This window comes from Oncorhynchus gorbuscha, linkage group LG08 (genome assembly GCF_021184085.1).
Source record: "Oncorhynchus gorbuscha isolate QuinsamMale2020 ecotype Even-year linkage group LG08, OgorEven_v1.0, whole genome shotgun sequence".
NCBI classification, from domain to species: domain Eukaryota; kingdom Metazoa; phylum Chordata; class Actinopteri; order Salmoniformes; family Salmonidae; genus Oncorhynchus; species Oncorhynchus gorbuscha.
In genome coordinates, this window is record NC_060180.1 from 57,429,009 (window position 1) to 57,454,297 (window position 25,289).

The window sequence follows — 25,289 nt, forward strand, 5'->3', positions numbered from 1 at the left end:
AAAGAGCAGTTGGGTTGGAGAGGCCTATGCTGCCACCTACTGTAGTAACAGCAAAGGTGTAGGTGTTCTGATAAATAAGAATACACAATTTCCCCTTATCCCAGCATATGGACCAAGAAGGCTGTTTTATAATGTTGAATTGTATTTTGAAATGAAATTACTGTTCCCAACTGCAAAATACATTTTTCTCAAAGTAATTGAAGTTATAAAACTGGCTAGATTTTTATTTCCAAAAGTGAAGTGCTCTCAATTATTTACTGGATGAAAAAAGTATTGATTTTGTGATATCGGATCATTTTCCGGTATCATGCTTAATTACACCAATAGAAAATACATTTTGCAAAAGAATTGGAGAATGAACAAAGCAGATCTACTGGACCCGAATTTTATTCAATATGTGATTTTATTTTTTGTTTACAATCTTAGAAAAAGCCCGTAAAATACAATTTCTGAACTTAAGCAGAAATACTGTGTTTTAATTCTTAAGAGAGCCAACAACTGCAGGTTAAACTCTCATAAAGCATACTATTAATGGCAAGTAAACCTGGTTAAAATCTCGCAGCTCTCACAAAAATAATACATGCTAAACCTGTTATAATTTTAAAAGTTAAAGCTCCAAAGGCAGTAATGAGAACCAACAATGTGATTTAATGACCCTTTCTTTCAGTTTCTATGAAAATGTATACAAATCAGAATTAAACAGTGGGATCCTATAGCCGCCTTAGACTCAACAAATCGGAAGCAACTATCAGCGGACAAAAAATGATAATAAAAAAACAGATTGCCCAAGAAGAAATATTAGATACTGTTAAAACATTCGCACAGAGAAAAGCATTCCCATAGAATTCTATTCAACATTTTGAGACAAAGTAGCACCCCCTATTTACACAAATGACAACATATGTCACTTAATTCAGTGCTTCCTAGTTCCATGTATCAAACGGTTATTTAAATTATATTTAAACCAGGAACATCTTGAGGGTCCCCTGCTAATTATAGACCCATAAATGTAATAAATTGTGACAAAAAAATGATAACAAAGCTTATAAGCAATAAAATGGCAAAGTATTACCAGACTTGATACACATCAATCAAACAGGGTTTTATTTAAAAAATATACACTTATATATATACACTATACAAGAACATGTTTCAGTTTAATACAATATGCAAAAACCAAGATATACAGTTGAAGTCAGAAGTTTACATACACTTAGGTTGGAGTCATTAAAACTCGTTTTTTCAACCACTCCATAAATTTCTTGTTAACAAAATATAGTTTTGGCAAGTCAGTTAGGATATCTACTATGTGCATGACACAATTCATTTTTCCAACAAATGTTTACAGACAGATTATTTCACTTATAATTCACTATCACAATTCCAGTGGGTCAGAAGTTTACGTACACTAAGTTCTTTTTTTTTTTTTTTCTTTTTTTTAACAGCTTGGAAAATTCCAGAAAATTATGTCATGGCTTTAGAAGCTTCTGATAGGCTAATTGACATCATTTGAGTCAATTGGCGGTGTACCTGTGGATGTATTTCAAGGCCTATATTTCAAGTAATATTCACATGCAGCATACCACCCTGCTGGCTTGCTTCTGAAGCTAAGCAGGGTTGGTCCTGGTCAGTTCCTGGATGGGAGACCAGATGCTGCTGGAAGTGGTGTTGGAGGGCCAGTAGGAGGCACTCTTTCCTCTGGTCTAAAAAAAATATCCCAATGCCCCAGGGCAGTGATTGGGGACACTGCCCTGTGTAGGGTGATGTCTTTCGGGTTTGGGACGTTAAACGGGTGTCCTGACTCTCTGAGGTCATTAAAGATCCCATGGCACTTATCGTAAGAGTAGGGGTGTTAACCCTGGTGTCCTGGCTAAATTCCCAATCTGACCCTCAAACCATCATGGTCACCTAATAATCCCCAGTTTACAATTGGCTCATTAATCCCCCTCCTCTCCCCTGTAACTATTCCCCAGGTCGTTGCTGCAAATGAGAACATGTTCTCAGTCAACTTACCTGGTAAAATAACGGATAAATAAAATAAATTAATCAAATAAACATGGAATTTGGAGGGAGATGAAGTTCTTTTGCTCTGCATTGGAGCAGAGAAGCTGTTGACTTGATCACTATGTTCCACTGAGTTCCAGGTCAATAAAGCAACAGAGGTAATTCAAGCAGGCAAGTAATTACAGTCAGTCTTCTGGTTTTGGGAAATGCTGTCAAGCCTTGAATGAGCGCAACCACACTTGAAACTCATTCCTGCCTCCCTGCCAAAAAAGTCCTTATTCCTGTGCAGACTAGAGGTCGTTGTTGTTTGGTATTGCTTTTGAAATTTGATTTTCAGATTTCCCCATCAGTCAGAATACAAATGTAGAACATCTAATACATGTTCATTACTTTTGTAGGTATACTACGCCCCTACAATTCATGTTTCTCCATATCTGATGTCAACCTAATCTCAGACACAGTGGCTCTCATAGTTAAAAATAAACAATGTTATAGTATAAGAAAGTATGTTTTGAATCAGGGCTGGAAATATGAAGCCCTTACATTCAGATGTGTTCACTATTTCTGTGTCTACAGGACTGTGTGTTGTAAGTTGCACGCTTAGCAGATGATGTGTCTGTTATCCCCAGCTTTGGATGCGTTTCACCCGCCTTCCTAATTTAGCTACCGTCACTCCAAAAACCCTTTCCCCTTCCCTCCTCTCCCCCAGTTCTGCAGGAACAGTGCCATGACCTGGCTAGATGAGGTTGCCCATGGTTAGAGACAAAACATTATTATGTTGCTGATTACATAGAGGGCATACTGAGTCCGTTTTCCTACTTCTAGGAGGGGGAACAATCAAGTATATCACACAGGACAGTTCAGTCCCAAGGGTTATGCATATAATTGGGATTTCAGTTATTTACTTATGAATTTATTTTTAAAGATGGTTGAATACAAATAATCCTCATGTGTTTACACAATCTAAATTGACAGTAGTTTTCAGTTAAAAGTGATACCACTTGACATGTAGGCTCTGTGAATGGTATATGAATAGATATCTAAAATAGTTTTTTTTTTTCAAACAAACATGATGCAATGCTTCGATATGAGTTTTTAGTTTTATCTATAATTTTGGCTGCTAAACAAAAAATAGGTATATTTCAGACTTTCCTTGTGATATTTGAATTTCACCATCTACAGAGTAGTAGTCATCCTTCAGCTTACCCTGCTAATCTATTCTCCACTGTAAAGTGAATGCTTTCCTCACACAGTCCCTCTTCCCCTCCTCTCTTTCTCTCTTCAGGAGAAGAGGATAAGCTCTCTGGATGCAGCCAACTCTCGGCTGATGAGTGCCCTGACACAGGTGAAGGAGCGCTATAGCATGCAGAACCTGCGCAACGGCCTCTCGCCAACCAACCCCACAAAACTGTCGATCACTGAGAACGGAGAGTTTAAAAACAGCAGCTGCTGATTGTTAGTCAAACACAATGAGATGGTGTGATGGTGGGCACACTCTCTCCATGCACATAGGCCAAGGACCTGTCTCTCTCTTGACTGTACGTACTATACATCTACAAGAAATGTCTAGATATGAATGTATATAACTTATATCTTGTATTGGTTGTGTACAGAGATGATACTGGAAAGACGGGTCATTTGAAGACTGAAACGGGGATCAACTGTTGTCATAAAATAGTTAATTGGTGTTTTATAAATTACATTATTATTCCCATATGCAGACAAATGCAGTTTCTCGAAGATATATATTGAGGAGATGTACATATCATAAAGTGGGTTTGTTTTAAATAAATAGCTAAAAGCACATAGTGAGCAATTATAGCTCTAAAAACATATTGTCATAATAGGAGTGGAAGGGCAAAGTAAACCAAAAACAGTTTTATGCACACTGTTATTCAAACCCTACTTTTTAATCTTTTTTAACTTCTGTTAATGTTGTCTTAAACTAGGGGTTGAATTGGTTTTGATTAGCTGATTTTGAGTATATTGACTGCTGCTTGCCCATTACTAGCTGAAACCATAGGTCTTTGAGTTCAGGTTCTTAAGGCCAACTGGATCTTCAAAATGAGTCATCTCGCTCCACCACCTTGCCACAGAATAGCAAATTGTATTTATTTCTGTACCGCCTACTGTCAAGCCTTCAAGATCCCAAAAGAAGACCCTCATGACTTTGTACAATTTCATGTCAATAACTACTGTTTTAAAGTGTTCTTCCCCTCATATGAACTGGTTTATGTAAATGTTTGCATATCTGTCCTTGTTGAATGTTGTGTAGAATAAAAGCTGCCTATAATTTTGTGGATATTTTGCAATTATATTAATTGTATATGGTTTGTAATTCAACTACAGTGCTAAAGCACATTTTTGTGGAGTTGTTACATAATTATCCCCTTTTATAAATATTATTTGGTTGTTGTTACTTTGGAAGATGTGACTCAATTAGTGAACCACAGAAGGGGGCATGCGGAACATACTTGAAAGCCTGATGAGAGGGCCTCAATAACAGATGGAAGTGGCAGATCTATGCCTAGTCTCCCTAGGCAGATGGGTTGCCTCCCACATGAACAATGTTCCAGCATAAACTGTGTGCGGTTGTGCTGTTGCCCTAGGTCTGGGATTTCCATAGACTAGAGCAGTGGCTCCCAACCTTTTTCGGGTTAGTGCACACCAACTGAATTTTGCTCTACCCAGAGTACCCCCTGAAGTGCCACCACCTGTGCATTTTAACAGTAATGCTTCTAACACACCGACAGCATATGTATGCAACAAAAGTTCAACATTCACCTGCTACCATTTCTTTCAAGCCGGCTACACATACAGTTTGACGCACACGTTCGATAAATCCAATGTATGACCCATACCGAATGCTCTGCAACGCAATGCTGCATGGCAAACGCAGTTTTTCATTGGAAATTCTTGTAATTCTAGTTTACCAAAATGCAATGACGCTGTCGGTGTGATGGAACTGTCAGTCTATGGTCAGATGAAACTTCTCAAGTACACCCTGGGATCCTAGTACCCCTGGTTGGGAACCACTGGACTAGAGCCAGGTGTCTGGGGAGAACTTTGCATGACACCCGGAACCAAGATAGCGGCCTACCGCCAGAGGGCGCTTGCTGTTTGGCCCCACTGCGTCCTAGCCACGCATGCGCCCAAAGTCTAGGCCTGACCGTCTCGTCCCCCGTCTCGTCCCTGCTATCATGTCTGCGGTCTGAATGGTTTGTATTTGATAGCCGGCTCGTTAGAAAAACAGGTGGAGGTCAAGTGGGTAAGATAAGCAAAGTGGAAGTTTTGTAAAGTGTATTTAGCTAGCTGGCCATGTCCATAAATTCATTGCAACATTGGCTAGTACAAAACTGAAGATTGAGCTTCTAAACGAGCTAACGTTAATATTCTAACGTTAGCTAGCTACCTGAATTAGCAGCGTGTATATCTTTCAGCTAATGTAAGCCAAGCCGAATAGCTAGATTATTTGTTTTGTCTGACCTAGCTAACTGTGCGTGCATTTTTAAATAACATTACGGCCAATTAGGACTTGTAAAATGCCTCTAAAATATTGCATTTAGCCAGCGTCCACACTCATGTCATGTAGCTTTAGCTTGCCAATACAATAGCAGATCACGGCGTTAACGTTCCCCAACTAGCTAACTAGGAAGGGAAAAAACGATCTAAATAATCTAGCATCCTGAGTTTGGGGTTTCTGGTGTTTTCAAAGTTATTGAATCGTTGATACAAGTCAGTTACTCTGAATCAAATCGATGAATCTCTGATCCCAACAGAGAAATACAAATCCGTCATGGCGGACATCAAGAACTTCCTGTATGCTTGGTGTGGGAAGAAGAAACTAACACCCAGCTATGACATTCGAGCCGCTGGAAACAAAAACCGACAGAAGTTTCTGTGTGAGGTCAGTTGAATTCTTTCAAATATGTCTATCTGCAAGCATCCGGTAAATAACAGAAGTAGCATACAATTCATATATATAAAATATTTGTTATTCCTCTTCCAAGGTTCGTATTGAGGGATTCAACTACACTGGAATGGGAAACTCCACCAATAAGAAGGATGCCCAGGCAAATGCTGCTAGAGACTTTGTCAATTATCTTGTCCGAGTTGGAGAAATGAATGCAGCAGAAGTCCCAGCCCTTGGGGTCAGTTATAAAAAATCTCACCGAAATAGGTTATCAATGAAACGTCACAGTGCAGAGCGATTCATTTGGCTGCTGGGGGACAAGGAGACCCACAGCTCCGCTAAATTCATTGACAACTTCTTGCCGTTTTCCATGGATTGTTAATTAAATAAATGTGAACTATTTGGTTATATTATCATCGCCTCTTGAGCATAGTAAGAACTACACATTTCTGATTATTCCATGCAAAACATTTGCGCATAGTACTAAATATCATCAGTTACACTGCAAGTAACTACATACTTTGCATTATCAGTAAACATCAATTGATCATGTAAAATTCAGATACGTGAGCATAGCCTCACGATATCTCTCGATATTGGCCACCATTAATTTGATATTTCAGTGATATAAAATTACAGTGAACTATATCTGACAAGTGTGAGTGGTTCAGGGGCCAAGCACTTTAATAATGTTGACATATTGCTTCTCTAATTTCATATGTATATACTGTATTCCATTCTACTGTATTTTAGTCGATGCCACTCCAACATTGCTCGTCCTAATAATTTATGTATTTAACTCCATTATTTTTCTTTGGATTTGTCTTTTGTGAATTGTTAGATATTACTGCACCGAGTGAGCTAGGAACACAAGCATTTCGCTACACCTGCAATAGCATCTGCTAAATATGTGACCAATACAATTTGATTTAAGTGACTCTCACTTATCTGAAATAACATGATCAATTGATGTTTACTTATAATGAAAAGCATGGCGTTATTTGCTGTATAACTCTAATAGGGCTAAAAGGATTAGTCGGAAATGTGTAGATAGCTAATTCTGACATTAACATGGTTCTAACATTTATTTAACAATCCCTTGAACAGCACATGGTTATCAATGTTTTTACCAGAGCAAGGGATCTCCTTGCCACCCAGCAACCAAATTGAACGCTCTGCACCATTTTTTACATTTTATTGATAACAAACCATGCTTTTTATCATCCACGATTAAACATTTGGCGATGGACATGTTATTACGGTATTAAACATTATTTTCCTGTTAATAGGTAAGTGGACCTGACTTCAGTGTACCTGACTGTGGAGGAGGGGGTGAAGGAGGGAATGTTGGCTTTGGAAGTCTTCCTCCAAGTGGACCTATCCCTCCTCACCTGGTTGTGAAAGCTGAGCAAGGTATTTGGCTGACTTCACCAAATGCTTGTAGGTCTGTACACAGTCTATGCTCTGTTAACTACATTCCCATGGTGTCATAACTCATCTCGTTTAACTTTTGCTTCAGTGAATGCACCTTCTGCGCCAGTCCCAGGTGTCACTGGTTTGGGATATTCGGGCGGTAGCGGCAATTTTTCCGGAGGTGGCACAAGCAGCAATGCTCCGTGGGATCGTGGGGCCAATCTAAAGGACTACTACTCAAAGAGAGATGAGCAGGAGGCACAGGCGGTAGGACCTGTCATTTCACTAAGGCATTGTTTCATATCTATTAGCTATCTTTATGCTGAATTATATTTAATCTAAGAAGTGCATTTGTAGTAATTCAGTCTTCATGCCTGATTTGAACCTTTGAAGTGTTTATTTTCCCCATCAAGACTCTGGAGTCTGAGGAGGTAGATCTGAACGCGGGACTCCATGGCAACTGGACTTTAGAGAACGCCAAGGCCCGTCTGAACCAATTTTTCCAGAAGGAGAAGAATCAAACAGATTACAAATACAGCCAAGTTGGGCCTGACCACAACAGGTCAGGAGGATGGGAAAATATTTTGGCCTGGAAGTTGATCAGTTAGCCTGGTGGAACCAGCCTGAACTCTGGTAACGCAGCGACCAGGCTGGTTCCAATAGGAGATTTTCCATAGATTCATTTATATACTAGTTTATCAGGAATATTGCTCCAAAGCATTCATGACAAACCAAAGAACCTTCTTTGCCTTGCCTGTAGACATACAGGTAACTGCCAAAATAGTGTAAATGAGGGATACAAAGTATATTGAAAGCATGTAATGCCACACAGGTGTGGTTCCTGAATTACTTGAGCGTTTAACATCCCAGCCATGCATGTTTTAAAAATGCCCAGTTGCCCATTATTTTGGCTACCATGGCAAGAAGAAGCAATCTCATTGACTTTGGAAGAAGCGTCTCAAAGGAGCATAGGAGGTTTAAGGGGCGTTTGTGTGTGTCTTGGTTGCCGGATCTCAACCCAATGGAACACTTAATTTGAGATTCTGGAGCGGTGCCTGAGACAGCGTTTTTCACCACTATCAACAAAACACCAAATTATGGATTTTCTTGTGGAAGAATTGCTTCGCATCCCTCCAATCGAGTTCCACACGTTTGTAAAAATCTATGCCAAGGCACATTGAAGCTGTTCTGTCGACTCGTGGTCCCATGCCCTATTAAGACACTATGTTGGTGTTTCCTTTATTTTGGCAGTTACCTGTACATTAGTTATGGGGACTGTATGTTTTTCTGCTGGACTTATATGGAGACAGAGCCCTCCTGGGTGTGCGGTTAACACCTGAGAGATCTCGGTTAACTTTTCTCAAGTCATTTTGGAGCTATTTATACCTCAACCATAGAGATCCTGTAATCCCATAATTAATTATATGATCTCTGACCTCAACCAATACCTTACTAGTACAATATTGATCCTATTTTAATTTAACTGGCCTCGGTCAGTAATTCTGAATGTGAATAGTAGTGGAGATGTGATGCCAGAATTCACAACCTACCTTGTCAAGACATGTGACATCCTTTAGGCTGCACTAAAGTTGTTATATGGTTGCATCCACAATGGGGGATGGAATGGGCAGATTATTGTGTGGTTTTGATTTCTGGTGTCACTTGTTCCACTAGGGATGGGGCAGTGGCTGAGGTGATAAAGTTGATTGTTGATTGAAGTCTGGCAGAAAAACATACTGGCTCCCCCAAGAGCAAGGGTTATCATCAGACTGGACAATAGGCTTCTCAAGCTCAGAGGTCAGTTGGTCCAATGATTGATACATGTTTTATCTATTGTAAAAACACGAGATATACATTATTCAGATTTTTCATAGAAAGTGAATCAGGCTTAGTAACATTATGGATGATGGTGTTTTTTTGCTTCTACTTCAGGAGCTTTATTGCCGAGATGCAGTTATTTGTAAGACAGCTTGGCAGAAGTAAGTACAAACTTTTCATTGAACACAAACTGAATTGTCTTATCAGATGCAAAATGCTTTGTTTTGTTTTTGAACAGGAGTCAGAAATATTAGATTTTTCCAAATTCAGGAAAAAATGTAAACACTGAACCTAGTTTAGTAGCTTTCTGGAGACAACAAATATGTGACTTCAGAATAAGAAATACGTTTTCATTTGTTTTGTAGAGATAATTGCCCGCGAGCATGGCTCTAACAAGAAGCTTGCAGCCCAGTCCTCTGCGCTGTCTATCGTCCGTCAACTTTACCATCTGGGTGTCATTGAGCCTTATTCTGGCGTCACTAAGAAGAAAGAGGGAGAAATTGTATGTAACGTGTGTTACTGCTGATAAAATATTTGGAGTTATTACACTGATTTATTAATGACGTGGTCTTAATGTTGTATGTTTTGTTTGTTCACCTTATTTTATATGTCTCAAGGTTCGAACTAAGTATGCAGCAAGTCTTTTTAACTTGAACCTTGGTGTCTTCACAGTTGGAAGCTTTTGAGGTGAATGTGGTGGATGAACTGCAACATCAGCTGCAGAGTATGGCCCAAGAACTGGGTGTTGCAATTCCACCTCCAGTAAGTCAAATTTATATGACTACATTTATTAACCTTTATACAGTTTCAATTTGTGTCTGTCCTATCACACTGAAAACCAAAGAAAAGTACTTTGTCATTTAATGAGGATTATGAGTTAAACCTTTTTCCTGTCCCCAGCCACCTGATCCAAGTACTCCAGTGTCTTTGGTCCAAGGGAAGATGGCTGTGTTTGAGCCCTCCCAGAAACAGAGCATGGCCGGGGTGGTGCCCTGGTCCCCTCCGCAAGTCAACTGGAACCCCTGGACCAGCAGCAATATTGACGATGGACCACTAGCATTTGTGTGTCAAAGACTTGTTTCTAGCTGTACATTTACTAAAGGAAATGCAACAATATATCTGTGTTTTCTACTGTTATTCTCTTCATAATCTGACCTTTCTCAAAACTAAAGCAGTCTATTTTGTCATGGTAGGCCGTCCATCCTATCTAAAAGTATCATTTACGTTTCCCCCTAGTGCACCCCAGAGCAAATCAGCACTGACCTCCATCATGAGCTGACTTATCAATTGGAACAAGATCAAAGCCTACAGAAGGTATGTTATTGCCCTCACTTAACTGCGATTAAGTTATTCCTAATGAAAACGGGACAAAGACACACCCTGTTTTGGGGGATTTTCACATTTTATCCTTCGAATGGCTTTTTGGAAGTAGAGTTGTTGACACGTATTTGATATTTGTAACTTAAAGCATAATTCAGAAATAATGAATTGAATTTGGAATAGTTGTACATTTTTTGCTGTACCCAGGCCTCCTTTAAGACTCCATAATGTTTCATATGTGTAGGTGCTACAAAGCAAAAATTGGTGTCATATGAAGCTTTACCGCTTGCCCTGTAATATTAGAATTTAGATTTACAAAAAACAATTTGCATTTAAATGTGCAATATGCCGAAATCGCTCTGCCATTTCCTGGTTGCTAAAATGCTAATAGTTCTCACAATTTTAGTTTGTGACAAAACAAGCAATATATTGTAGAGAATCATTGTACCATCTAAACTGGTGAAATGTCTTTTCAATAACCAAAAATATTGTATTTTTGGCTTGTTTGAAGCTGGTGTACAAAATCAAAAGAAGAAGATGCAAAAACTAAACTTATGAATGGGAGAGAGCGCACATAGAACAGATCTACTGCTTCTTAGATTGGCTTTCAACCAGAATGACAGATCCACAAATCACATATCTAAATGAATTTGGCCGGGTCACCCAAAAAGACTCCTTTACTTTTCCCACATTTTGTTACGTTACAGCCTTATTGTAAAATGAATTAAATAAATAAAAATCCTTAGTAATCTACACACACTACCCCATAATGACAAAGTGAAAATAGGTTTTTAGAAATGTTTACAAATGTATTTAAAAAATATAAAAACTATACTATACTATACTTATTTACATAAGTATTCGGACTCTTTGCTATGAGACTCAAAATTGAGCTCGGGTGCATCCTGTTGTCATTGATCATCCTTAATGTTTCTACAACTTTGTTGGTGTCCACCTGTGGTAAATTCAATTGATTGGACATAATTTGGAAAGCACACACCTAGCAATAGAAGGTCCCATAGTTGACAGTGCACGTCAAAGCAAAAACCAAGCCATGAGGTTGAAGGAATTGTCCGTAGAACTCTGAGACAGGATCGTGTCGAGGCACAGGTCTGGGGAGGAGTTCGGGGAAAAAAATGGCATGCATTGAATGTCCCCAGGAACTCAGTAGCCTCCATCATTCTTAAATGGAAGAAGTTTGTAAGCACTAAGACTCTTCCTAGAGCTGGTCACCCGGCCAAACTGAGTAGTCGGGAGAGAAGGGCCTTGGTAAGGGAGGTGACCAAGAACCCGATGGTCACACTGACAGAGCTCCAGAGTTCCTCTGTGGAGATGGGAGAACCTTCCAGAAGGACAACCATTCCTACAGCACTCTACCAGTCAGGCCTTTATGGTAGAGTGGCCAGACGGAAGCCACTCCTCAGAAAAAGGCATATGACAGCCCGCTTGCTGTTTGCCAAAAGGCACCTGAAGATTCTTAGACCATGAAAAACCAGATACTCTGGTCTGATGAAACCAAGATTGAACTCTTTGGCATGAATGCCAAGCGTCACGTCTGGAGGGAACATGGCACCTTCCCTATGGTGAAGCATGATGGTGGCAGCATCATGATGTGGGGATTTATTTCAGCGGCCTGGGACTGGGAGACTAATCGGGATTGGGGGAAAGATGAATGGAGCAAAGTACAGAGACATCCTTGATGAAAACTGGCTCCAGAGCGCTCAGGACCTCGGACTGGGACGAAGGTCCACCTTCCAACAGGGCAAAGACCCTAAGCACACAGCCAAGACAACGCAGGGTTGGCTTCGGGACAAGTGTCTGAATGTCCTTGAGTGTTCCAGCCAGAGCCCGGACTTGAACCCGGTCGAACATCTCTGGAGAGACCTGAAAATAGCTGTGCAGCAACGCTCCCCATCCAATCTGACAGAGCTTGAGAGGGTCTGCAGAGAAGGGAAGAAACTCCCCAAATATCGTTGCCAAAAGTGCTTCAACAACGTGCTGACTAAATGGTCTGAATAATTCCGTAAATGTAATTTTTTTTATACATTTTTTTTTTATGAGCAAAAATGTCAACCTGATTTTTGCTTTGTCATTGTGGGGTATTGTGTGTAGATTGATGACAGGTGAAAGCAATTTAATCATTTTTAGAGTAAGGCTGTAACCTAACAAAATGTGGAACAAGTAAGGGGTCTGAATACTTTCCGAAAGCACTGTACCTGTTGCAAATTTAAGTTATGAATATTGAAAAATAAAACATGAATATTGAAAATATACAATTTCTGGTGGGCTAATTGTTCAATATATTCTTGAGCATACTATATTCTACTAGCATATCAAAGTTCCATAGTGGGATCTCTGATACTTTTAGAGTTATGATCCAATTAGTAAACATTACCAATGTGAAAATGGATTCAAAATGGTCACCCTTTGCTGGTGATTTGCAGGATGTAGACTGATACAAGTAATATGAGGGGTGTGATTGGTTACATTGCCTACTATGCCAGTTTCTCTGTATACAATTGGCCATAACATTAAAACTATCACCTCTGGTACTTTGATATGCCAATAGTCTTAGAGGAGGTAGCCTGTAAAAGGCCAAAATGTCACAAGTATTCCAACTTCAATTAATAATGTATTAATATGCTTTTAGATTAATTGTATAATATATCTTCCTTCAAATTACCATTCTATGGATCAAATCAGAAAAATTAGGAATCACTATCTTGAGTTAGTGTTAAATTATGTCCTGTTATCAGTCCCTCCAGGATTCCTGGTTTCTGTGATCACATGTTTTTGTGTGCCAAATCAACTATTCCCCGCATATTATGTGAGAGCTTGCAAATTTGACCAATCACCACACTTTTTCCACAAACAGTCAAATCACAATATTATCACATGAAACTGACCCACCACCGCAGTACAAAAAGAGGGCTCACAATTTCAACATTTTTCGCATATGGTTCGATCAAGCCACATTTCAACAAACCTTTCCCACATCAGCACATTTTTGTGACAAATTGGACAATCGTATATTGCTATGCAAAATATCCGAATTTTGCATGGGACTGTGTTGTCTGACTGTCATGCAAAAACGTGTCTCCTAGGTCATTGGGGAGCGAGACGGGCTTCCAGTGAAGAAATTTGAGGAGGAGATAATGACTGCTGTTCAGGGCAGCTCAGTGGTGATCATTCGAGGGGCGACCGGCTGTGGCAAAACCACCCAGGTTCCTCAGTACATCCTGGATCAGTTCATCAAGAGTGGGAGGGCGTCCGAGTGTAACATTATTGTAACCCAGGTAAGACTCGAAATTTAAATATTCATGTATTTGAATATTTTCCTTGCTTGTGATGGGATAATGCCTTTGTTGTCCAATTGGGAAATGTTGTTTGTGGCATTGTGTAAACATTAAGACATTACAGACAAACACAGGCCCAGGACATAGACTGTTACGTACAAGATAAATAGAATATTAAAGTGCAGATATCTGAATGACTGCTATTTCACAGTAACCCCTTCCCTTCTTTGTCAGCCCCGGCGTATCAGTGCAGTGTCTGTGGCAGAGCGTGTTTCCTACGAGAGAGGAGAGGATGTCGGTAAGAGCTGTGGGTACAGCGTCCGCTTTGAATCCATCCTCCCACGACCCCATGCCAGCATCATGTTCTGCACTGTTGGTAAGGGTCTCTTATTTTCATTTGTTATTCATAATTTAGGTGTTTTATGTAGTTAATACAACTGGGGTTGAGAATAGCTCAGGTTAAGAATAGCAGAAGGTACATGGAATTATATGAATACTATATAGCATAATTTGGTGTATTTCTCTATTTCCAGGTGTGTTACTGCGGAAGCTGGAAGCAGGTATTCGCGGTATCAGCCATGTGATTGTGGATGAAATCCACGAGAGAGACATCAATGTACGTATGTCTGATGCCCCCCCCCCCCCCCCCCCCCCAACAAATTGTCATCCTTAGGGGTACCGATTGAGCCTAGTTCTGGACTAAAAAGTACTCTCAATGAAGAGTCTCAATTGAGAATGGTTTGTAGTCCAGGACTAGGCTTATTCTTTGTCTGGGAAATCAGCCCTCGGTGTACTAAAGTAAGTAATGTTTACTTTTTGCTCTTCCCAGACTGACTTCCTCATGGTGGTGCTGAGGGATGTGGTCCAGACCTACCCAGAGGTCCGCATCATCCTCATGTCTGCCACCATCGACACCACCATGTTTAGAGAGTACTTCTTCAACTGCCCTGTCATCGAGGTGTTCGGCCGCACATTCCCAGTACAAGGTAAGAGCTCAGTCAAATGGAGCTCGCAAACTTTCTTAAATCATCTAACCTTCATATCTTCCAGTTTATGGGCTTGTAATGGATAGCTATGAATGGTTGTATCTTTTCCAGAGTACTTTTTGGAAGATTGTATTCAGATGACACATTTCATTCCACCTCCGAGTGATAGAAAGAGGAAGGACAAGGATGAGGAAGGAGGAGATGAAGAGGTATGGAATAGTACTTTGTCGGTCATAAGCACAGAGAACCATTTCATTTAACCACTGTTTGTTCTATGGAAGTGTGTTCTATGTGTATGTTTCTTCCTCTTGTTTGTCACAGGCCAACTGTAATGTGATATGTGGGCCAGAGTACACCCCAGAGACTAAGCGCTCTATGGCCCAGATGAATGAGAAGGAGACTCCCTTTGAGCTGGTGGAGGCCCTGCTGAAGTACATCGAGACCCTCCAGGTGGCCGGGGCCGTGCTCATCTTCCTGCCCGGCTGGAACCTCATCTACTCCATGCAGAAACACCTGGAGATGAACCCACACTTTGGTGTGTGGTCTCAATACTAATCAGTGGTTCTTCCATAGAAAAACTGTTGGTAAAAGTATTTGGATTGATGTCAACAAATGCATTGTTTTCATTTTAGTCCCATATCACCCAAGTTTCTGCCATAGAAATGCTGTTGATTGTAATTGTAATGACACCAGTGAATTGACTTGTTATTAATTTTGTTTCACCAAGGGAGTCAACGGTACCTGATTCTGCCTCTCCACTCTCAGATCCCCAGAGAGGAACAGAGGAGGGTATTTGAGCCTGTGCCTGAAAACATCACCAAGGTCAGTCAGGCAGGGTCTCGGGGTTTTTCCTGTAAAGGTTTATAATAATTTCTGTTATTTATATTTTATCCTTTTCAGGTGATCTTGTCCACAAACATTGCAGAGACCAGTATTACTATCAATGATGTAGTATATGTCATCGACTCTTGCAAGTAAGTTTCTCACTTGATATTATTTAAATTATTAAATTATCATTGCATGGGAGTGTAGCTACTAATGACCCCCAATTATTTTGTGATTTCTCTAAGGCAGAAAGTGAAACTGTTCACGTCTCACAACAACATGACCAACTACGCCACAGTCTGGGGCTCCAAGACCAACCTGGAGCAAAGGAAGGGTCGCGCCGGCCGTGTCCGGGCTGGCTTCTGCTTTCATCTGTGTAGCAGAGCACGCTTCGACAAGTAAGTCTCTGGGACCCATTGCATAAAACATCTTAAAGGTGCAATATGCAGAAATCGCTCTGCCATTTCCTGGTTGCTAAAATTCCAATATTTAGCCTAATTTCAGTCAGTGACTTAACAAGTGTAGAGAATCATTGTATAAAACCGTTGTGAAATATATTTTCTATAACCAAAAATATTGTATTTTCAGCTGTTTGAAGCTGGTGTACAAAGCCAAAAATAAAAGACGCAAGAACAAACCTTAAGAACGGGAAACAAATAAATATTTCACACAGAACATATCTACCGCTTCTTAGACTTGCTTTCAATGAGAATGACAAATCTATAACTCACTTTTCTATGTGTGTTTGCTTGAGTCTTCTTGGTTATGAAGCTACAAGCTTAGCACACCTGTATTTGATTTTTGTATTTGAGGACATTCTCTCATTCTCCTCAGCAGATCCTCTCAAGCTCTGTCAGGTTTGATAGGGAATGACGCCGCACCGCTATTTTCAGGTCTCTCCAGAGAAGTCCGGGCTCTGGCTGGGCCACACAAGGACATTCAGACACTTGTCCCGAATCCACTCCTGCATTGTCTTGGCTTTGCTTACGGTCATTGTCCTGTTGGAAGGTGAACCTTCGTCCCAGTCGGAGGTCCTGAGTGCTCTGGGTCAGGTTTTCATCAAGGATCTCTCTGTACTTTGCTCTATTCATCTTTCCCTCGTTCCTGACTAGTCTCCCAGGCCCTGCTGCTGAAAAACATCCCCACAGCATGATGCTGCCACCACCATGCTTCACCGTAGGGATGTTGCCAGATTTCCATCAGACATGACGCTTGGCATTCAGGCCAAAGAGTTCAATCTTGGTTTCATCAGACCAGAGAATCTTGTTTCTCATGGTCTGAGAGTCTTTAGGTGCCTTTTGGCAAACTCCAAGCGGGCTGTCATGTGCCTTACGGAGGAGTGGCTTCCATCTGGCCACTCTACCATAAAGGCCTGATTGGAGAGCTGCAGGAATGGTTGTCCTTCTGGAAGGTTCTCCCATCTCCACAGAGGAACTTTAGAGCTCTGTCATAGTGACCATCGGGTTCTTGGTCAACTCTAGGAGGAGTCTTGGTGGGTCTATACGTTTTTAATTTAAGAATGATGGAGGCCACTGTGTTATTGGACCTTCAAAACTCAGACATTTTTTTGTACCCTTCTCCATCTCGGAGATCTATGGTCAATTCCTTTCAACCTCATGGCTTGGTTTTTATCTGACATGCATTGTCAACTGTGGGACCTTAGACAGGTGTGTGCCTTTCCAAATCATGGCCAATCAATTGAATTTACCACATGTGGACACCAATCAAGTTGTAGAAACACCTCAAGGATGATCAATGGAAACAGGATGCACCAAAGCTCAATTTTGAGTCTCATAGCAAAGCGTCTGAATATTTATGTAAAAAGATATTTCCCCCCCAAAAAATAGAGAATAATTATTAGCATCAATATCTAAGAACTTTTTTTTTTAAACTTGATTTAACCAGGAAGGGCTCATTGAGATTTAACATCTCTGGCCAAGATATGCAACACCAAGTCATTACAAAAATTACAGACAAACAACATGAAAAACTACAAGTAATCTAGTAAAAACCATAGAATTCACAAAAGTATAACAAAATCAAAAACAGCAAATTAAAAACATTGACAGGTCAGGGAATCAGTCTCAAGATCATTCGTCAGTGAATTAAAAATACAATCGGGACAAGTTCTTCCAGTTTTAAAAGTATTTTTTTAAGGCGTTCCAAGACGATGGCGCAGAGTACATAAAAGACCTTTTACCAAATTAAATTCGGACATTTGGAACAGTTAGCAGGATAAAGTCCAGCGAATGAAGAGAGTACCCACCACATTTCTGAACAATACAAATGCCCAAATTAAAAGGTAGTAAACCCAAAATGGCTTTGTAAATAAAACTATACAAGTGCCTGAGCCTACGAGTGATAAGGCCAGACAACCCTGGTATACAAAGTACAGTGGTGCGTAAGGTTTTTGCAGTTTAAAATACATCTCAAAGCTCCATGGTAAAGGGTGACAATTGATCTCAAACACTGAGAGGAAGCATTCATATATAAAATATCCCCTCTAGTAAAGGCATAAATGTAGCTGATACTAGCCTCCTTCAGCTAAATTTTTTTTGTAAGTTGTTGAATATGCAATTAAAATTCCAAGATATTTATGAGGTTACAACCTCAATCTCCTTGCCCTGGTGGGTAATAATAGGTGAAAGTTTCAGAGGTCTATTTCTTGCTTTAGAAAACACCATTAGTTTAGTTTTGTCAGTATTGAGGATAAGCTTCAATTGACACACGGTATGTTGAATAGTATAGAAAGCAGTTAGCAAGTGCATGCTCTGAAAGACCTACACTCGACAAACTCTGCCTTTTAGTATAGCATGATCAACTGTATCAAAAGCCTTAGAGAGATAAATAAAAAGTGAGACACTGCTGTTTTTTGTCAAGGTCTTCAGTGATATCATTTAAAACCATTATGGCTGCTGTAATTGTGCTATGCTTTTTCCTGAAGCCTGGTACATTGATAAAATAGAGTTTGTAAATAAAAACTATTTTAGCTGTTCACTCAAGGGTTTCAAGTATTTTCACTGGGGGTGACAGCTTTGAGATTGGCCTATAATTATTTTAAAGAGTTGGATCTCCCCCTTTTAAAAGTGGTCGGACAAATGCTGATTTCCAGATTTTCGGAATTTCATTACATTCCAGGGTTAGATTGAACAGATATGTAGGTGGTTCAGCTATGAAATCAGCTGCCAGATTTAAAAAGCAGGGATCCAAAAGATCAGGACCTGCAGGCTTTCTCTGATCTAAGGATTTCAGGGCTTTATGACCACCTGCACTGAGAATGGCAAAAAGCTAAAAGTTTGACCAGCTCTCACTGGTTCATCCACACAGGGTTGTACAGAGACAGAGGACACTGAATCAAACAGCCTACCAGATGATACAAAGTGCTCATTGAAACAATTCAGCATTTCAGTTTTGTCATATACAGCAACAGAGTCCTTCAAAACACATGACGGTAATTCATTAACATTACTGTTACCAGACATCGACTTAATAGCCTTCCAAAACTTTCTAGGGTCATTCAGGTTATCAGTGGTAACAGACATAAAATATTCAGACTTGGCCTTCCTGAGAAGAAAAGAACACTTGTTTCTTAACAGCCTAAAAAGAAGCCAATCAGCATCAGAACATGATTTCCTTGCTTTAGCCCAGACTAGATTACGGTCGTGAATAATACAAGACTGCTCAGAAGAAAACCATGGATTATCCCGCCCTTTAACCCGGAACCTGCGGAATGGGGCATGTTTGTTTACTATTTGGAAAAAAACATAATGAAAGAATTTCCAGGCAGTTTCCACATCAGGAATAAGCTCAGTCTTGCTCTAGTCAAAATAAAACAAATCATGAAAGAAAGAAAGCCTGCTCATTAAAACACTTCAAATTTCTCTTATGAATAAAACGCGGGTTTGTCTTAGGAACCTTAGTATTTCTAACAACACAATGGTCACTTAAATCATTACAAAAAACACCATCCGCAGAATATTTATGTGGAACATTTGTCAATATCAAATCAATCAGGGTAGATTTATCTGGGCATTTAAGATTTGGGTGAGTGGGTGAGTTAATCAACTGGGTAAGATTCATAGAATTACAAAACATTTTAAAATCATCAGACACCGGCTTTAACCAACACCAGTTGAGATCATTTCACTGTAAAGAAGTTTAGACATGAGGTGCGTCAAAGAAGAAAATGCATCAGCGAGAGCAGAGGGGGGTCTATAACAGCCAATCACAGTTATAGTGAGCAGAGGGGGGTCTATAACAGCCAATCACAGTTATAGAGAGACCCTTTGAAACCTCAATATTCAAAGCAAGAAATTCCTACTGTTTACAAATAGTTTCAGACTTTGTCACACTTACAGGGAATTTAGTTTTTACATATATAGCCACACCCCCACCTTAACTCGATCAGTGCGATAAACATTGTAACCACTTGTACAAATATCCTTATCAAAAACAGACTTGCTAAGCCAGGTTGCAGAAAATACAATTGCATCAGTTGATTTAGCCCAAATCCTAACCCCATCAATTTTTTGACAACAGGCTGCGTACATTTAAATGAAAAATACGAAAACCAGATCTTGATTTAAAATCAGAGGTGGTTTGGAGACATTGCATATCAGGGCCAGGGTTAGGTTGCACGTTACCTGATATCAACAAAAGAAGAATAACTAGGCACCTCTGTTTAATAAACTTGCACAGCTTCTCTTTTTTTAAGAGACCTACTGCAAGCGAATTCTACAAGTGAGTTTCCAGACAATACCAAACATTAATTTAAAACCATTAGACTTTGGTAGCGACACATTCGTACTGTTCACATGCCACAAATATATCGGCACTTGGACGAGTGTAGCGAGTTCCTGCAGACAAAATGTCTAATGGACGGGAGAGCACATTGTCAGATGTACTCACCCAGCGACAATGTTCGTTTTCTACAGAGTTCAGTAAAGTCCGTGCACAAAGCAATACCATGAAAATTGTTTCGAAACCTGTTTTCGCTTTGTCATTATGCTGTATTGTGAGTAGGTTGCTGAGGAAATGTATTTATTTAATCAATTTTAGAATACAGCTGAAACATAACAAAAATGTGGAAAAAGTCAAGGGGTCTGAATACTTTCCGAAGGCACTGTCTTTACATAAGCACAACAGAACTGCAAGAAACAGCTCGGAATGTCTGACTGAAGTACGGCACATATGTACCTTTTTGTTTTTAAAATTACTCGTGTTCAAAAAAATCAAAAAATGCAGGACATAATTGTTTGGTTTACGGGACAATGGGCCAAAATGTGGTACTCTACCGTACAGTTCGGGACATGTGGTCACCCAAACTGTATCGTCTCAAAACATGGTTAAAACTATAATGTTCATATCATGTATGTATGGTCAGTACATGCATCCATAGCTCTGTCCATGAATTTGAGTGTGTTTTCATTTCTCCAGGCCCATCCCTCAAATTTTTTACCAAAACACAGGCGATGTGATGGTTTGTTTCAATTAGTATTTCTAGCTTTAACCTTTTCACTTAATTTAAGGGGAACATTAACTTAAGATGTTTTATGCAACTGGGCCCTGATCTCAACCCTCATTAGCGTTGAAGAGATGCCAAACCTCTGTACCCATATTCAAAAAGCCGAGTGCTGATCTCGGATCAGGTCCCTGTGTCCGTGTAATTTTATGAATTCTGCAAAACTGGTCTTAGATCAGCACTACTACTCTGAGATGCTATATGAATATAAACTCTATTTTTTCACTCTTACCCTTTTATGTCAAAATTGAGTTTGATTTGAATTACACAAGTGATGAATGTGTGCTTCTGTTTCTACCCTTTTCTTCATCCCAGACTGGAGACCCATATGACCCCTGAGATATTCCGTACTCCTCTCCACGAGGTAGCCCTGAGCATCAAGCTGCTGAGACTAGGAGCCATTGGCCATTTCCTTTCCAAGGCCATCGAGCCCCCTCCCCTGGACGCGGTTATAGAGGCAGAACACACACTGAGAGGTGAGTCGTTTTTAGCTTTAACCTTAACAGATTTGTTTTGTCCTCTAGTGTTCTAGTAAACATTACCAACCACCTTGAATAGGGTTGGCATTTACAATTCCTTGATATATTTCACTAGAACTGGATGCTTTGGACACAAATGACGAGTTGACTCCGCTTGGTCGGATCCTTGCAAAGCTTCCAATCGAGCCGCGTCTGGGGAAGATGATGATTATGGGCTGCATATTCAAGTGAGTCCTGCATCAGAATTCATGCATGCATTTTGTAAAATCCTTCCCTAAATTACGATCCATATTGACTCATCTCTATACAGTTTCATATTTCCAACTAGAAATTGTTTAAATAGTTGGTGCTTTCTTTGCTCTGCTTTCTAGTGTTGGAGATGCGGTGTGCACGATCTCAGCAGCCTCCTGCTTCCCAGAGCCCTTCATCAATGATGGCAAGCGCTTGGGCTATGTGCACCGCAACTTTGCTGGCACCCGCTTCTCAGACCACGTGGCCCTTCTGTCAGTCTTCCAGGCTTGGGACGATGTGAGGTGAGTCCAGGCTTCATAGAAACATGCAACATGTACATCTAGGGGCAGCAGGTAGTCTAGTGGTTAGATTGTTGTGCCAGTAACCGAAAGGTTGCAAGATCGAATCCTCGAGATGACAAGGTAAAAATCTGTCGTTCTGCCCCTGAACAAGGCAGTTAACCCTTGTCATTGAAAATAAGAATTTGTTCTTAACTGACTTGCCAAGTTAAATGATGGTTACAAAAAATATATATAATTACAAACAAACTCCTCTCTCATGGATTACAATTAAACAGATGCAACTGATAATTGTGGCTGATACGATTGCAGACAGAACACCGTAATGCCATTCATTGCAGTAGAAAGAGGTGTCAGCTGAATGACCCATTTTTGTTTGGGAATACAATCCTGTTCCTTCTCACTACCTGGCAAATGAAGGTTGTGACAGCTTGTTAACGTGTCTTTATTGTAGAATGGGAGGTGAGGATGCAGAGTCCAGATTCTGTGAACACAAGAGGCTCAACATGTCCACACTGAGGATGACCTGGGAGGCAAAAGTGCAGCTGAAGGAGATCCTCATCAACTCTGGCTTCCCTGAGGGTAGATTTTTTATTTTTTATTTTTTTACTGTGTCTCAAATGACACCATTTTCCCTATAGTGCACTACCTGGTCAAAAGTAGTGCACATTATTGGGAATAGGGCAGTGGAGTAAAGTACTTAAGTAAAAATACTTTAAAGTGCTACTTAAGTAGTTTTTGGGGGTATCTGTACTTTACCATTTATATTTTTTGGAATACTTTTACTCTACTACATTCCTTAAGAAAATATAGTACTTTTTACTCCATACTGTTTCCCTGACACACAAAATTACTAAAACAGGAAACTGGCCCAATTCACGCACTTAAGAGAACCTCTCTGGTCATCTCTACTGCCTCTGATCTGGGGGACTCAATAAAACACATGCTTTGTTTGTAAATTATGTCTGAGTGTTGGAGTGTGACCCTGGCTATCCAAGTTGTGCCAAATTGTTTGCTTGATCTATGGAATTTTACATTATTTATACAGTACTTTTGATACTTAAGTGTATATTTTAGAAATTACATTTTACTTTTGATACTTAAGTGTATATTTTAGAAATTACATTTTACTTTTGATACTTAAGTATATTTAAAACCAAATACTTTTAGACTTTTACTCAAGTAGTATTTTACTGTGTGACTTTTAATTGAGTCATTTTCTATGACAATTGGGTACTTTTTCCACCACTGGAATAGGCTGCCATTTGAGACGCACGCCATGTGAACAACCCAATAGTATTGCAGTGTTGGCATAATATACAATCACGTCTGAAGTTGTTTAAAAATGGTTTTTTTATATTTTCATTAGAGTGCTTGATGACACAGATGTTCAATAACGTTGGACCCGACAACAACCTTGACGTGGTCATCTCTCTCCTGACATACGGCTCCTATCCCAACGTGTGCTACCATAAGGAGAAGAGGAAGATTCTCACCACTGAGGGGCGCAATGCACTCATCCACAAATGCTCCGTCAACTGCCCCTTCAGCAGCCAGGACATGACCTACCCATCACCGTTCTTCGTCTTTAGCGAAAAGGTAGGATCTCAAATTTAGAGGTCAATAACTTCATAATATGAATATACTGGTGTATTATAGGTTGTTTACCCTTTTTTTCATTTTGTGTGAGCTAAAAGGGTCAATGTTCAGATATATAAAAAAATATCAAATTGGTCTACAAGCTGCAAGCAACCAAATGTTGTTGTTTTTTGTTTTTGTTTCACCAGATCCGGACTCGAGCCATCTCAGCCAAAGGAATGACACTAGTCAGCCCACTCCAGCTGATCTTGTTTGCCTCCAAGAAAATCACATCAAACGGGGAAATCATTGAACTGGATGATTGGCGAGTGTAGCTATCTTTTAAAGTGGTGCAATAGTAGAAATGTTGTTGTTTTTTCTGCCTATATACCTACACTTCCAAAAAAGGCGTTGATTGAGCATGAAAATCATGAGATCAAGCTGATAAAACCACTGTTTGTATTCACAGGATCAAACTGAAGATACCGCATAACGTGGCTGGCTGCATAGCTGCTTTGAGGGCTGGAATGGAGGCACTTGTTGTAGAAGTCACCAAAGACCCTGAGTACATCAAACAGCTGGATCCCACAAACGAGCGCATGCTCAACATCATCCGTCAAATCTCCAAGCCCTCCGCAGCTGGGCTTAACCTCATGGTCAACAATAAACGGTAAGATAAACACATGATTAGACATCTCAGCTTGGGGGGGGGTAGGAACATTTAGGATGCATCCCAAATGGCACCCTATTGCCTACATAGTGCACTGCTTTTGACCAGAGCGCTAAACATCAACAAACATGACATACCTTACATACTTGTAGTAGTGAAGTCATGTAGTGGTAATAATGGATTAGTTTACTGTGTAGATTATCAACCTTTGTGCACAGTAATCCACTCCACTGGGTAATAGGACAGCATTGTGTTTTGAATACCAAATACAGCTGGTTTACGTGTCTTGTCCTTATCAGTTTTGGAGATGGTCCACGTCCTCCCAAGATGGGCAGGTTTGACGGAGGAGGCGGTGGAGGATACCAGGGAGGAGGCGGTGGAGGATACAGGGGAGGAGGTTACAGAGGCGGTGGAGGATACCAGGGCGGCGGTGGTGGAGGTTACAGGGGCGGTGGTGGTGGAGGTTACAGGGGCGGTGGTGGTGGAGGTTACAGGGGCGGTGGTTAGGTTGGGGGGGGAAGGGGTGGGGGTGGTTATGGAGGGGGAACAGGGGTGGGGGTGGTTATGGAGGGGGAACAGGGGTGGGGGTGGTTATGGAGGGGGCCAGGGTTATTAGGGCATTTAAAGGTTAGCTTTTTAGATGTTGTTCATTACATGACGTTTGAGTGTTTTTGGCTGTAATGTTAGAAGTGGTTCTATGTAAGGATATTTTAGTTTTGCCTTGTGACAGCCCCCCCCCCTGAAATCAAGGTTTTCTCCTGGTATTAAGCATAAAAATAAGTGTTAGTTTGGCTAATGGAAAATTCCAAAAGTATTTCATGCCATGAGCCTAATTTTGTCAGTTATATTACAACTCAAGTATGTTTCCTGCCATTACTAAGTAATACATTAAATAAAATACATTTTTTCCGACACTGCCAGATTTTCTTAGCAGTT

At 40.3% G+C, this 25,289-nt stretch overlaps 2 protein-coding genes across 12 annotated transcripts in view; both read left to right on the forward strand.

Annotated features, from left to right (window-relative positions):
- The window catches only part of LOC124041879 (ras GTPase-activating protein nGAP-like), a 94,094-nt gene extending 89,788 nt beyond the window's left edge, over positions 1-4,306 (forward strand). For all 10 annotated transcript variants that reach the window (XM_046359982.1, XM_046359983.1, XM_046359985.1 and 7 more), the window contains one exon: positions 3,290-4,306. In XM_046359982.1, the coding sequence (XP_046215938.1) occupies positions 3,290-3,457 (168 nt within the window). In that variant the 3' untranslated portion in view covers positions 3,458-4,306. The remainder of the gene's footprint in view (positions 1-3,289) is intronic.
- Positions 4,307-5,130: 824 nt separating this feature from the next.
- Positions 5,131-25,270, forward strand: LOC124041881 (ATP-dependent RNA helicase A-like). 2 transcript variants are annotated; one of them, XM_046359990.1, is made up of 28 exons: positions 5,131-5,222; positions 5,784-5,911; positions 6,015-6,155; positions 7,207-7,330; positions 7,437-7,597; positions 7,744-7,892; positions 9,263-9,309; positions 9,514-9,650; positions 9,821-9,910; positions 10,049-10,210; positions 10,385-10,462; positions 13,573-13,764; positions 13,999-14,140; positions 14,298-14,380; positions 14,594-14,750; positions 14,862-14,959; positions 15,072-15,285; positions 15,478-15,572; positions 15,651-15,724; positions 15,821-15,973; positions 21,412-21,572; positions 21,691-21,802; positions 21,947-22,108; positions 22,560-22,687; positions 23,475-23,704; positions 23,893-24,008; positions 24,153-24,353; positions 24,653-25,270. In XM_046359990.1, the coding sequence occupies exons 2-28, from the start codon at positions 5,801-5,803 to the stop codon at positions 24,858-24,860; spliced, it is 3,726 nt and encodes a 1,241-aa protein (XP_046215946.1). In that variant the 5' UTR covers positions 5,131-5,222; positions 5,784-5,800; the 3' UTR covers positions 24,861-25,270. The 2 variants fall into 2 exon arrangements, with proteins under 2 accessions (XP_046215946.1, XP_046215945.1); XM_046359989.1 differs by having other exon boundaries at positions 5,161-5,272.
- Positions 25,271-25,289: the final 19 nt, after the last annotated feature.

Coding starts and splice junctions, on each gene's coding strand:
- LOC124041881 (XM_046359990.1), top strand. CDS start 5,801: ATGGCGGACATCAAGAACTTCCTGTATGCTTGGTGTGGGAAGAAGAAA. Junction 14,141..14,297: donor CATCATGTTCTGCACTGTTG/GTAAGGGTCTCT, acceptor CTCTATTTCCAG/GTGTGTTACTGCGGAAGCTG. Junction 15,286..15,477: donor GGAGATGAACCCACACTTTG/GTGTGTGGTCTC, acceptor TGTTTCACCAAG/GGAGTCAACGGTACCTGATT.